The sequence below is a fragment of the Drosophila ananassae genome, chromosome 3R (genome assembly GCF_017639315.1).
Source record: "Drosophila ananassae strain 14024-0371.13 chromosome 3R, ASM1763931v2, whole genome shotgun sequence".
Lineage (NCBI taxonomy): Eukaryota > Metazoa > Arthropoda > Insecta > Diptera > Drosophilidae > Drosophila > Drosophila ananassae.
In genome coordinates, this window is record NC_057930.1 from 3474688 (window position 1) to 3488547 (window position 13860).

The 13860-nt window shown below is 41.7% G+C and overlaps 1 protein-coding gene and 1 long non-coding RNA gene across 2 annotated transcripts; one reads left to right on the forward strand and one right to left on the reverse strand.

Annotated features, from left to right (window-relative positions):
* Nucleotides 1-12418: 12418 nt before the first annotated feature.
* LOC116655228 lies at nucleotides 12419-13386 on the reverse strand. Its single transcript, XR_004310370.2, has 2 exons — nucleotides 13245-13386; nucleotides 12419-13173 (listed from the first exon to the last, which is right to left on the reverse strand). It is a non-coding gene; the product is annotated as an uncharacterized LOC116655228 (long non-coding RNA).
* LOC26515266 (thyrostimulin beta-5 subunit) lies at nucleotides 13098-13820 on the forward strand. The gene is made up of 2 exons (XM_014904675.2): nucleotides 13098-13175; nucleotides 13236-13820. The coding sequence occupies exons 1-2, from the start codon at nucleotides 13153-13155 to the stop codon at nucleotides 13711-13713; spliced, it is 501 nt and encodes a 166-aa protein (XP_014760161.1). The 5' UTR covers nucleotides 13098-13152; the 3' UTR covers nucleotides 13714-13820.
* The last annotated feature ends 40 nt before the right edge of the window (nucleotides 13821-13860 follow it).

A 13860-nucleotide genomic window follows, 5' to 3' on the forward strand; every position in this document is an offset into this window, starting at 1 on the left:
ACTCTACATGAAAGATCGAAAGGCATTCGAACGCTTATCAGATTTTTAATGATTTTTTGGTAATTCCAAAGTCTATTAAGTCGGGTAAGCGGGTCTCCCGGCCAGTATGTTGGTGAGCCAGGACAAAGTAGTCGAGCTGTTCTAGCCTTTAATAACTGCTGATTAGAATTCCAGTTCCACCATGTGCTTTACCATCTGGATGATCTTGTTCCGTAGAAGGAATAGCCTCGTAGTTTTAAATTGTATTCGTTTGTAAGGTGTGTTTCTGCAAAGCAACACTTACGTCGATATGATTGTCAAGTAGGAATTGAGCTAATCAAGTTTATGCTGTGAAACGCCGTTAGCGTTCCACATAGTATCCGTAGGGAAGTTATTATTTGGATTGTTGTGAAACCAGCATTTGAATCAGTAGATTTTGGTTTCTATTAAAAAATTTCATCGTTGTGCGCATAAACCACATAATTCCGTAAGGCTTTGTTGTAAGCTGCATATCATAGCTTCAAAGTTGTTTTTCCGGCTAGTGATGCTGCTGAGTTCTGCTGCTGACATCGTGTTTTTTGTCTGCTGATTGCAAAATGAACTTTCTGAGGCAGGGGTAGCCAAGTCCCGATTTTAAAGCGAAAATTTCGACTCCGGAATTACGTGCTTTACACAATAGAAGGAAACCCGCATGAACTTGAACCGCTAGGGCGCCTTGTTATACTGCTAGGGCAAGAGATCTAGTTCAGCGGCTCCAAAGATCTTCAGTCTACTACGCCCAAATGTCAGGCTGTGGAATAGGAGGTGCGTAGCCGACGACTCCCCCTCGTCCATGCAGTTCCTGCAGTAGTCTTTGTGGTCCACAGAAAGCCGTGCTACTTGTGCGCCCTATTAGCCAGATGCCGGTAATTGACTTTACACTCAGGCTATAGTCTACCCCTTTTGAGCGCGATGAGTCTCGCCGATCTTTTTCGAGAGCGAGTGGGCCAGATTCAAGCCGCGAGGTTCTGCAGGTCCTATGACCGGGTACCGGATCGTGTCATGATGCTCCGCCATCTTGTTAAGAGATCTGCCACAGTCGATGAGTATTCTAGAGTTGGGTGAGACACATCAATTGCGTCTGGTTCTGGTTACCATAAGTGCTGTGGATTTGAGTGGTTCTTTTGGTGGCAATTACTTCAGCCTGGAAGACAATGCAGTGGTTGGGGAGTATGAAGGACTCATTGGACTCATTGGGGAGTAGGCAAATGTTCCCTGCTTGTTTGATTTATGCAGGTAGTATCTCGCGGGTCCGGCCGATTTTTATGGCTTTGAAACTGTAACTTGAAACTGTATTGCCAGGGTAGGGTTTTGTGGGCAATATCTCGGTTGAAGTTCATGGAAGGGACACTTGCATTGTGCGGAGCAACCGCATCGGGGGTGCAATCAGGAAAGTGGGTGTCCATCAGTGTAGCTAAGATTCCTCAATTATACTGGTTCAAGTTCCATCTTCTTTTTTTAGATAGCCTAGAGTTGTGGCTGATTAGGATATGCTTTTCCTATGGGAAGATTAGGATATGATTCTCCTATGGGCACCTTCTTAAAAATTCAAAAAACAAAAGGTGCCCATCCACTAAAACATATTAATTTAACAAAAACAAGAAAGGAAAGCTAACTTCGGGAGGAGCCGAAGTTTATATACCGTTGCATTTGAGTCGCAGTCCGCTAGGTGGCGACACGCATCTTATATTATTAGATATATGGCAGATCGTATATAGTGGCCCGATCCTTATCCGATCCTAAATTTGCAAATCAAAATATTTTTTCAAAGAGGAATCCATAGAAAGTCCCATCCTTCTAACTTGAAAAACAAAGTCAGTTATGGCAGCGAAGTTATAGCATTTCGATCAATCAGTTATATGGCAGCCCATAGGATATAGTCCTTTCCGTTCCGACTCATATACTACCTGCAAAGAAAAGAAGGATGTGTGCGAATTTTCAACTCGATAGCTTTACCTGAGAGACTTGTTTGCGTAGAAACGACAGACAGTCGGACATGCTCATATCGACTCAGGAGATGATCCTGATCAAGAATATATATACTTTATAGGGTCGGAGATGTTTCCTTCACTGCGTTGCACACTTTTGACCAAAATCATAATACCCTCTGCAAGGGTATTGTTGGGCTAAGCAGCCACCAGATAGGCTACTTAGAATATTGATAATTTGTTCATCTGCAGCGGCATTTAATCTTCTCTTTTGTCCTTTTGTTGCAGATTCGCATGCACTTTGTTGTCATTTTGTAAGTGCATGCGCTTTTGGCAGCTTTGGAAGAGCTTCTGCGCCAAAGCTGTTCTTCTTCTTGTTGTGTTCTGGGAGTTGTTATTGACGGGCCTCTATTTGTTTTATTGTGCGGAATTAGCTCAATAAATGTAATACCAAACAATTGAATCTCGTCTTTAATTCGGTCGCTATCAAAACGCTGATCGCTCATCAGGTATAAAAATTAATGCCCATCATTGCCACGAGCTGTTTGATTTTTAGATTATTCTTCTGTTTGTTGCATTGTGTATTTGTAATTTGAGGTATTGAAGCTCGAGCTGCAGAGACGAGTACAGACTCCAGTGAATTAACAAAGCTGTCTACGTTGGCTTCCTCGTGGAGGTGACGACTTAGCTCGATATGTGAGCTAATCTACTTTCTGTACATAATCCAGTTGGTTTCTTGTGGGGTCCATTTTAATGGTTGTTCCAATTTCCTGGATGTCGAAGTAGAATAGCAGGTTAGACAAGTGATCAAATGAAAGATCCGAAAGGCATTCGACGCTTATCAGATTTTTAATGATTTTTTTGGTAATTCCAAAGTCTATTAAGTCGGGTAAGCCGGGTCTCCCGGCCAGTATGTTGGTGAGCAGGCAAACGTAGTCGAGCTTGTTCTTGCCTTTAATAACTGCTGATTAGAATTCCAGTCCCACCATGTGCTTTACCATCTGGATGATTTGTTCCGTAGAAGGAATAGCCTCGTAGTTTTAAATTGTATTCGTTTGTAAGGTGTGTTTCTGAAAAGCAACATTACGTCGATATGATTGTCAAGTAGGAATTGAGCTAAATCAAGTTTATGCTGTGAAACGCCGTTAGCGTTCCCACATTGATATCCGTAGGGAAGTTATTATTTGGATTGTTGTGAAACCAGCATTTGAATCAGTAGATTTTGGTTTCTATTAAAATTTCATCGTTGTGCGCATAACCACATAAATTCGTAAGGCTTTGTTGTAAGCTGCATATCATAGCTTCAAAGTTCTTTTTCGGCTAGTGATGCTGCTGAGTTCTGCTGCTGACATCGTGTTTTTTGTCTGCTGATTGCAAAATGAACTTTCTGAGGCAGGGGTAGCCAGTCCCGATTTTTAAAGCGAAAATTTCGACTCCGGAATTACGTGCTTTACAAATAGAAGGAAACCCCGCACTGACTTGAACCGCTAGGGCGCCTTGTTATACTGCTAGGGCAAGAGATCTAGTTCAGCGGCTCCAAAGATCTTCAGTCTACTACGCCCAAATGTCAGGCTGTGGAATAGGAGGTGCGTAGCCGACGACTCCCCCTCGTCCCTGCAGTTCTCGCAGTAGTCGTTGTGGTGCACAGAAAGCCGTGCTACGTGTGCGCCTATTAGCCAGTGCCGGTAATTGACTTTACCGTCAGGCTATAGTCTACCCTTTTGAGCGCCGATGAGTCTCGCCGATCTTTTTCGAGAGCGAGTGGGCCAGATCAAGCGCGAGGTTCTGCAGGTCCTATGACCGGGTACCGGTCGTGTCATGATGCTCCGCCATCTTGTTAAGAGATCTAGCCACAGTCGATGATTATTCTCAGAGTGGGTCGAGACACATCAAGTGCGTCTGGTCTCTGGTTACCCATAAGTGCTGTGGATTTGAGTGGTTCTTTTGGTGGCAATTACTTCAGCCTGGAAGACAACTTCAGCCTGGTTGGGGAGTATGAAGGACTCATGAGACTCATTGGGGAGTGGCAATGTTCCCTGCTTGTTTGATTTATGCAGGTAGTATCTCGCGGGTCGGCCGATTTTTATGGCTTGAAACTGTAACTTGAAACTGTATTGCCAGGGTAGGGTTTTGTGGGCAATATCTCGGTTGAAGTTCATGGAAGGGACACTTGCATTGTGCGGAGCAACCGCATCGGGGGTGCAATCAGGAAAGTGGGTGTCCGTCAGTGTAGCTAAAGATTCCTCATTTATACTGGTTCAAGTTCCATCTTCTTTTTTTAGATAGCCTAGAGTTGTGGCTGATTAGGATATGCTTTTCCTATGGGAAGATTAGGATATGATTCTCCTATGGGCATCTTCTTAAAAATTCAAAAAACAAAAGGTGCCCATCCACTAAAACATATTAATTTAACAAAAACAAGAAAGGAAAGCTAACTTCGGGAGGAGCCGAAGTTTATATACCGTTGCATTTGAGTCGCAGTCCGCTAGGTGGCGACACGCATCTTATATTATTAGATATATGGCAGATCGTATATAGTGGCCCGATCCTTATCCGATCCTAAATTTGGCAAATCAAAATATTTTTTCCAAAGAGGAATCCATAGAAAGTCCATCCTTCTAACTTGAAAAACAAAGTCAGTTATGGCAGCGAAGTTATACCATTTCCGATCAATCAGTTATATGGCAGCTATAGGATATAGTCCTTTCCGTTCCGACTCATATACTACCTGCAAAGAAAAGAAGGATGTGTGCGAATTTTCAACTCGATAGCTTTACCTGAGAGACTTGTTTGCGTAGAAACCGACAGACAGTCGGACATGCTCATATCGACTCAGGAGATGATCCTGATCAAGAATATATATACTTTATAGGGTCGGAGATGTTTCCTTCACTGCGTTGCACACTTTTGACCAAAATCATAATACCCTCTGCAAGGGTATTGTTGGGCTAAGCAGCCACCAGATAGGCTAATTAGAATATTGATAATTTGTTCATCTGCAGCGGCATTTAATCTTCTCTTTTGTCTCTTTTGTTGCCAGATTCGCATGCACTTTGTTGTCATTTTGTAGGCGCATGCGCTTTTGGCAGCTTTGGAAGAGCTTCTGCGCCAAAGCTGTTCTTCTTCTTGTTGTGTTCTGGGAGTTGTTATTGACGGGCCTCTATTTGTTTTATTGTGCGGAATTAGCTCAATAAATGTAATACAAACAATTGAATCTCGTCTTTAATTCGGTCGCTATCAAAACGCTGATCGCTCATCAGGTATAAAAATTAATGCCCATCATTGCCCACGAGCTGTTTGATTTTTAGATTTTTCTTCTGTTTGTTGCATTGTGTATTTGTAATTTGAGGTATTGAAGCTCGAGCTGCAGAGACGAGTACAGACTCCAGTGAATTAACAAAGCTGTCTACGTTGGCTTCCTCGTTGAGGTGACGACTTAGCTCGATATGTGAGCTAATCTACTTTCTGTACATAATCCAGTTGGTTTCTTGTGGGGTCCATTTTAATGGTTGTTCCAATTTTCCTGGATGTCGAAGTAGAATAAGCAGGTTAGACAAGTGATCAAATGAAAGATCCGAAAGGCATTCGACGCTTATCAGATTTTCAATGATTTTTTTGGTAATTCCAAAGTCTATTAAGTCGGGTAAGCCGGGTCTCCCGGCCAGTATGTTGGTGAGCCAGGCAAAACGTAGTCGAGCTTGTTCTAGCCTTTAATAACTGCTGATTAGAATTCCAGTCCCACCATGTGCTTTACCATCTGGATGATTTGTTCCGTAGAAGGAATAGCCTCGTAGTTTTAAATTGTATTCGTTTGTAAGGTGTGTTTCTGAAAGCAACATTACGTCGATTTGATTGTCAAGTAGGAATTGAGCTAAATCAAGTTTATGCTGTGAAACGCCGTTAGCGTTCCACATTGATATCCGTAGGGAAGTTATTATTTGGATTGTTGTGAAACCAGCATTTGAATCAGTAGATTTTGGTTTCTATTAAAAATTTCATCGTTGTGCGCATAAACCACATAAATTCCGTAAGGCTTTGTTGTAAGCTGCATATCATAGCTTCAAAGTTGTTTTTCCGGCTAGTGATGCTGCTGAGTTCTGCTGCTGACATCGTGTTTTTTGTCTGCTGATTGCAAAAATGAACTTTCTGAGGCAGGGGTAGCCAGTCCCGATTTTAAAGCGAAAATTTCGACTCCGGAATTACGTGCTTTACACAATAGAAGGAAACCCGCATGAACTTGAACCGCTAGGGCGCCTTGTTATACTGCTAGGGCAAGAGATCTAGTTCAGCGGCTCCAAAGATCTTCAGTCTACTACGCCCAAATGTCAGGCTGTGGAATAGGAGGTGCGTAGCCGACGACTCCCCCTCGTCCCTGCAGTTCCTGCAGTAGTCGTTGTGGTGCACAGAAAGCCGTGCTACGTGTGCGCCTATTAGCCAGTGCCGGTAATTGACTTTACCGTCAGGCTATAGTCTACCCTTTTGAGCGCGATGAGTCTCGCCGATCTTTTTCGAGAGCGAGTGGGCCAGATCAAGCGCGAGGTTCTGCAGGTCCTATGACCGGAAACCGGTCGTGTCATGATGCTCCGCCATCTTGTTAAGAGATCTGCCACAGTCGATGAGTATTCTAGAGTTGGGTGAGACACATCAAGTGCGTCTGGTTCTGGTTACCCATAAGTGCTGTGGATTTGAGTGGTTCTTTTGGTGGCAATTACTTCAGCCTGGAAGACACTTCAGCCTGGTTGGGGAGTATGAAGGACTCATTGAGACTCATTGGGGAGTGGCAATGTTCCCTGCTTGTTTGATTTATGCAGGTAGTATCTCGCGGGTCCGGCCGATTTTATGGCTTGAAACTGTAACTTGAAACTGTATTGCCAGGGTAGGGTTTTGTGGGCAATATCTCGGTTGAAGTTCATGGAAGGGACACTTGCATTGTGCGGAGCAACCGCATCGGGGGTGCAATCAAGAAAGTGGGTGTCCATCAGTGTAGCTAAAGATTCCTCAATTATACTGGTTCAAGTTCCATCTTCTTTTTTTAGATAGCCTAGAGTTGTGGCTGATTAGGATATGCTTTTCCTATGGGAAGATTAGGATATGATTCTCCTATGGGCATCTTCTTAAAAATTCAAAAAACAAAAGGTGCCCATCCACTAAAACATATTAATTTAACAAAAACAAGAAAGGAAAGCTAACTTTGGGAGGAGCCGAAGTTTATATACCGTTGCATTTGAGTCGCAGTCCGCTAGGTGGCGACACGCATCTTATATTATTAGATATATGGCAGATCGTATATAGTGGCCCGATCCTTATCCGATCCTAAATTTGGCAAATCAAAATATTTTTTCCAAAGAGGAATCCATAGAAAGTCCCATCCTTCTAACTTGAAAAACAAAGTCAGTTATGGCAGCGAAGTTATAGCATTTCCGATCAATCAGTTATATGGCAGCTATAGGATATAGTCCTTTCCGTTCCGACTCATATACTACCTGCAAAGAAAAGAAGGATGTGTGCGAATTTTCAACTCGATAGCTTTACCTGAGAGACTTGTTTGCGTAGAAACCGACAGACAGTCGGACATGCTCATATCGACTCAGGAGATGATCCTGATCAAGAATATATATACTTTATAGGGTCGGAGATGTTTCCTTCACTGCGTTGCACACTTTTGACCAAAATCATAATACCCTCTGCAAGGGTATTGTTGGGCTAAGCAGCCACCAGATAGGCTAATTAGAATATTGATAATTTGTTCATCTGCAGCGGCATTTAATCTTCTCTTTTGTCTCTTTTGTTGCCAGATTCGCATGCACTTTGTTGTCATTTTGTAGCGCATGCGCTTTTGGCAGCTTTGGAAGAGCTTTTCCGCCAAAGCTGTTCTTCTTCTTGTTGTGTTCTGGGAGTTGTTATTGACGGGCCTCTATTTGTTTTATTGTGCGGAATTAGCTCAATAAATGTAATACAAAGAATTGAATCTCGTCTTTAATTCGGTCGCTATCAAAACTCTGATCGCTCATCAGGTATAAAAATTAATGCCCATCATTGCCCACGAGCTGTTTGATTTTTAGATTTTTCTTCTGTTTGTTGCATTGTGTATTTGTAATTTGAGGTATTGAAGCTCGAGCTGCAGAGACGAGTACAGACTCCAGTGAATTAACAAAGCTGTCTACGTTGGCTTCCTCGTTGAGGTGACGACTTAGCTCGATATGTGAGCTAATCTACTTTCTGTACATAATCCAGTTGGTTTCTTGTGGGGTCCATTTTAATGGTTGTTCCAATTTTCCTGGATGTCGAAGTAGAATAAGCAGGTTAGACAAGTGATCAAATGAAAGATCCGAAAGGCATTCGACGCTTATCAGATTTTTAATGATTTTTTTGGTAATTCCAAAGTCTATTAAGTCGGGTAAGCCGGGTCTCCCGGCCAGTATGTTGGTGAGCCAGGCAAAACGTAGTCGAGCTTGTTCTAGCCTTTAATAACTGCTGATTAGAATTCCAGTCCCACCATGTGCTTTACCATCTGGATGATTTGTTCCGTAGAAGGAATAGCCTCGTAGTTTTAAATTGTATTCGTTTGTAAGGTGTGTTTCTGAAAGCAACATTACGTCGATTTGATTGTCAAGTAGGAATTGAGCTAAATCAAGTTTATGCTGTGAAACGCCGTTAGCGTTCCACATTGATATCCGTAGGGAAGTTATTATTTGGATTGTTGTGAAACCAGCATTTGAATCAGTAGATTTTGGTTTCTATTAAAAATTTCATCGTTGTGCGCATAAACCACATAAATTCCGTAAGGCTTTGTTGTAAGCTGCATATCATAGCTTCAAAGTTGTTTTTCCGGCTAGTGATGCTGCTGAGTTCTGCTGCTGACATCGTGTTTTTTGTCTGCTGATTGCAAAAATGAACTTTCTGAGGCAGGGGTAGCCAGTCCCGATTTTAAAGCGAAAATTTCGACTCCGGAATTACGTGCTTTACACAATAGAAGGAAACCCGCATGAACTTGAACCGCTAGGGCGCCTTGTTATACTGCTAGGGCAAGAGATCTAGTTCAGCGGCTCCAAAGATCTTCAGTCTACTACGCCCAAATGTCAGGCTGTGGAATAGGAGGTGCGTAGCCGACGGCTCCCCCTCGTCCCTGCAGTTCCTGCAGTAGTCGTTGTGGTGCACAGAAAGCCGTGCTACGTGTGCGCCTATTAGCCAGTGCCGGTAATTGACTTTACCGTCAGGCTATAGTCTACCCTTTTGAGCGCGATGAGTCTCGCCGATCTTTTTCGAGAGCGAGTGGGCCAGATCAAAGCGCGAGGTTCTGCAGGTCCTATGACCGGAAACCGGTCGTGTCATGATGCTCCGCCATCTTGTTAAGAGATCTGCCACAGTCGATGAGTATTCTAGAGTTGGGTGAGACACATCAAGTGCGTCTGGTTCTGGTTACCCATAAGTGCTGTGGATTTGAGTGGTTCTTTTGGTGGCAATTACTTCAGCCTGGAAGACACTGCAGTGGTTGGGGAGTATGAAGGACTCATTGAGACTCATTGGGGAGTGGCAATGTTCCCTGCTTGTTTGATTTATGCAGGTAGTATCTCGCGGGTCCGGCCGATTTTTATGGCTTGAAACTGTAACTTGAAACTGTATTGCCAGGGTAGGGTTTTGTGGGCAATATCTCGGTTGAAGTTCATGGAAGGGACACTTGCATTGTGCGGAGCAACCGCATCGGGGGTGCAATCAAGAAAGTGGGTGTCCATCAGTGTAGCTAAAGATTCCTCAATTATACTGGTTCAAGTTCCATCTTCTTTTTTTAGATAGCCTAGAGTTGTGGCTGATTAGGATATGCTTTTCCTATGGGAAGATTAGGATATGATTCTCCTATGGGCATCTTCTTAAAAATTCAAAAACAAAAGGTGCCCATCCACTAAAACATATTAATTTAACAAAAACAAGAAAGGAAAGCTAACTTTGGGAGGAGCCGAAGTTTATATACCGTTGCATTTGAGTCGCAGTCCGCTAGGTGGCGACACGCATCTTATATTATTAGATATATGGCAGATCGTATATAGTGGCCCGATCCTTATCCGATCCTAAATTTGGCAAATCAAAATATTTTTTCCAAAGAGGAATCCATAGAAAGTCCCATCCTTCTAACTTGAAAAACAAAGTCAGTTATGGCAGCGAAGTTATAGCATTTCCGATCAATCAGTTATATGGCAGCTATAGGATATAGTCCTTTCCGTTCCGACTCATATACTACCTGCAAAGAAAAGAAGGATGTGTGCGAATTTTCAACTCGATAGCTTTACCTGAGAGACTTGTTTGCGTAGAAACCGACAGACAGTCGGACATGCTCATATCGACTCAGGAGATGATCCTGATCAAGAATATATATACTTTATAGGGTCGGAGATGTTTCCTTCACTGCGTTGCACACTTTTGACCAAAATCATAATACCCTCTGCAAGGGTATTGTTGGGCTAAGCAGCCACCAGATAGGCTAATTAGAATATTGATAATTTGTTCATCTGCAGCGGCATTTAATCTTCTCTTTTGTCTCTTTTGTTGCCAGATTCGCATGCACTTTGTTGTCATTTTGTAGCGCATGCGCTTTTGGCAGCTTTGGAAGAGCTTTTCCGCCAAAGCTGTTCTTCTTCTTGTTGTGTTCTGGGAGTTGTTATTGACGGGCCTCTATTTGTTTTATTGTGCGGAATTAGCTCAATAAATGTAATACAAACAATTGAATCTCGTCTTTAATTCGGTCGCTATCAAAACGCTGATCGCTCATCAGGTATAAAAATTAATGCCCATCATTGCCCACGAGCTGTTTGATTTTTAGATTTTTCTTCTGTTTGTTGCATTGTGTATTTGTAATTTGAGGTATTGAAGCTCGAGCTGCAGAGACGAGTACAGACTCCAGTGAATTAACAAAGCTGTCTACGTTGGCTTCCTCGTTGAGGTGACGACTTAGCTCGATATGTGAGCTAATCTACTTTCTGTACATAATCCAGTTGGTTTCTTGTGGGGTCCATTTTAATGGTTGTTCCAATTTTCCTGGATGTCGAAGTAGAATAAGCAGGTTAGACAAGTGATCAAATGAAAGATCCGAAAGGCATTCGACGCTTATCAGATTTTTAATGATTTTTTTGGTAATTCCAAAGTCTATTAAGTCGGGTAAGCCGGGTCTCCCGGCCAGTATGTTGGTGAGCCAGGCAAAACGTAGTCGAGCTTGTTCTAGCCTTTAATAACTGCTGATTAGAATTCCAGTCCCACCATGTGCTTTACCATCTGGATGATTTTTTCCGTAGAAGGAATACCCTCGTAGTTTTAAATTGTATTCGTTTGTAAGGTGTGTTTCTGAAAGCAACATTACGTCGATATGATTGTCAAGTAGGAATTGAGCTAAATCAAGTTTATGCTGTGAAACGCCGTTAGCGTTCCACATAGATATCCGTAGGGAAGTTATTATTTGGATTGTTGTGAAACCAGCATTTGAATCAGTAGATTTTCAGATCAGTAGGCTAGTGATGCTGCTGAGTTCTGCTGCTGACATCGTGTTTTTGTCTGCTGATTGCAAAAATGACCTTTCTGAGGCAGGGTAGCCAGTCCCGATTTTAAAGCGAAAATCGACTCCGGAATTGTGATCAATATCTTATTCGCAGCGCAAAAATTAAAATTGGCAGGGCAGTGCTATTTTGCAAAGCCTTGCACCTTGGGTTGTGTTTTCAATGTTTGAGCAGAAAGAGCTCCATGAGGAGGACTTTTTCTTTCTTGTTGGATCTGAATTTTTTAGAGAGATTCCTTTTTTTTATACTTTTTTAAGATTTTTATTTCAGGTAAAGAGTGTGCATCATGATAAAAGTATTTATCAGGTATTTATTTAAAAGATTCTGATTTTTTCTGTTTGGAGAAAAAATGACTTTTTAAAATGACTATCAAAATCTAATAAAACCGCTTCACAGAATTGGATAGCCTGTTGTCATTGTTATGGTTGATGGTTTCCTCGGAATTATTTCCCCACATTTCAGCTTTGGGTATCAGACACCTAAAAAGGCACGTGCAGTACTCCAGTGTCTACCCAGGGATGTACGCTTGCCCCAGGTAGTCCCATAAAGCCCGACTGGGAACATTTTTTTGACAATTTGGGGTTCTGGTTCTCGGGTTGAGCATAACACACATGGTCTTTTAATGACCGACTCAAGTAAGTAGAACCTGGCTTATTTGAATACTGTTGTTTTATGTATGTATTTAATTTCATATTAAGTTGAAATAATTCTTTTAGATCAACAACTAAACCAAAAAAATTAACATAAATTACTAAAAACCAATAGAATTATTTCTGCAAAATTGGAACCCTTTTGCAAATTTATCCATACAAGGAAACACGACCATTCGGCCGCTTTATGACTCGCACGCACTGATAGCAACGAAACCACGGCATCTACAGCGATCGCAGCCACAAAATACTATTTTTTCATTTAATAGAATATAAAAAATATCAGTCTCATATTTTTTATTAAAACTAAAATTTTATGAATTAAGCCTAACAATTTATATGGAATTGATATGGTCAGCGGTACATAGAAACATACATGCATACGACTGCTTGCTAGAATTTTTAGAGCAAACGCTCGTCAGTAAACCTATGACCCGACAGGTCAAAAAAATTGGTTGACAGTTGAGTCGGAGGCAAAGCAAAATGAGACCGAATTTGAGAGGTTTAAGTATAGGTTTCGTATAGGGCCAGTTGATGACAGGATTTTTTCTGACAAAAAGCACGAGTGAGACCCATTTTTACGAGCTCTGATGAATAAATAAAAGCATAAACAATATGAACGTTATTTTAAAAATGATCATGGAAATTGTTCCTTAAAATCCATTATTTTATTTAGTTTTTGTTACTCATGCATATAAAAATGTGTATAGAAACCTGAATTAATATATTGGTAGCTTTTTTGCTATCACGTATATTTTACCATTTTATCCGCTTGGAAAGTGCTTAAAAACTAAACGAACCAGAAATTGTACATAGACTGAATTATACAATGCAACCAATTATGCAAAGCATTTATGAACGCGCTGAAGTAGTTAGAGTGAGCAGAGGGGTTGCAGTCAGAACCTCGAGCGCAGACGCCATAAGCAAAATAGAAAGTCATATAAATAGATAGTGCTTTCTATAGGCCCTGCAGTAAGAGGAGTCTACTGACCGAGGGAACCATCGACCATAACAATGACAACAGGCTATCCGATTCTGTGAGGCGATTTCATTGGATTTTGATGGTTATTTAAAAAGTCATTTTTTTCTCCAAACAGAATATTTACATTTTTTTTTGGAGCGCCCTTGTTTTGCGTACTGGCATCTCAAGTAGTACAACTTGAGCCCATCAATAGTGAACCACCGGTAACGTCTTTGGGATGTCATAGACGATTGTATTCCTACAAAGTGACCCAAACTGACTCCTTAGGACACGAGTGTTGGGACTATGTGAGCGTATGGTCATGCTGGGGAAGGTGCGACTCTAGTGAGATTTCAGATTGGAAATTCCCTTACAAACGTTCATTTCATCCTGTTTGCGTTCACGCCCAACGCCAGCCGGCAACAGCAATTTTAAAAAACTGTCATCCTGAAGTTCACGAAAGCACCAACAAGTACCAATATATGGAGGCGGTTAAGTGCCATTGTCACACTTGTTCCACACAGGACACTAGTTGCGAAGCTCCGGCAAACAACATAATGGACCGTAAGGTACTTACGCTTACTGGGGTAGATTCTGATGATCTAGACTACTAGAACTGAAAATAAATTGAATATGAGTGCATTATAAGGTAGCACAGAATAGGAGGAGGGTGTTTAGTATAAATATAACATGGCTTACTTAAATAAAAGCATGTTCACAAGGTTTTGTTTTTTTTTTACATTTTTGGCGATGGATCTCCG

What these genes read in the sequence shown, in the direction of transcription:
- LOC26515266 (XM_014904675.2), top strand. Translation starts at nt 13,153, where the DNA reads ATGACAACAGGCTATCCGATTCT. An exon ending in ACAACAGGCTATCCGATTCT is followed by an intron (nt 13,176 to 13,235) that starts GTGAGGCGATTT and finishes TTCTCCAAACAG; the next exon opens with AATATTTACATTTTTTTTTG.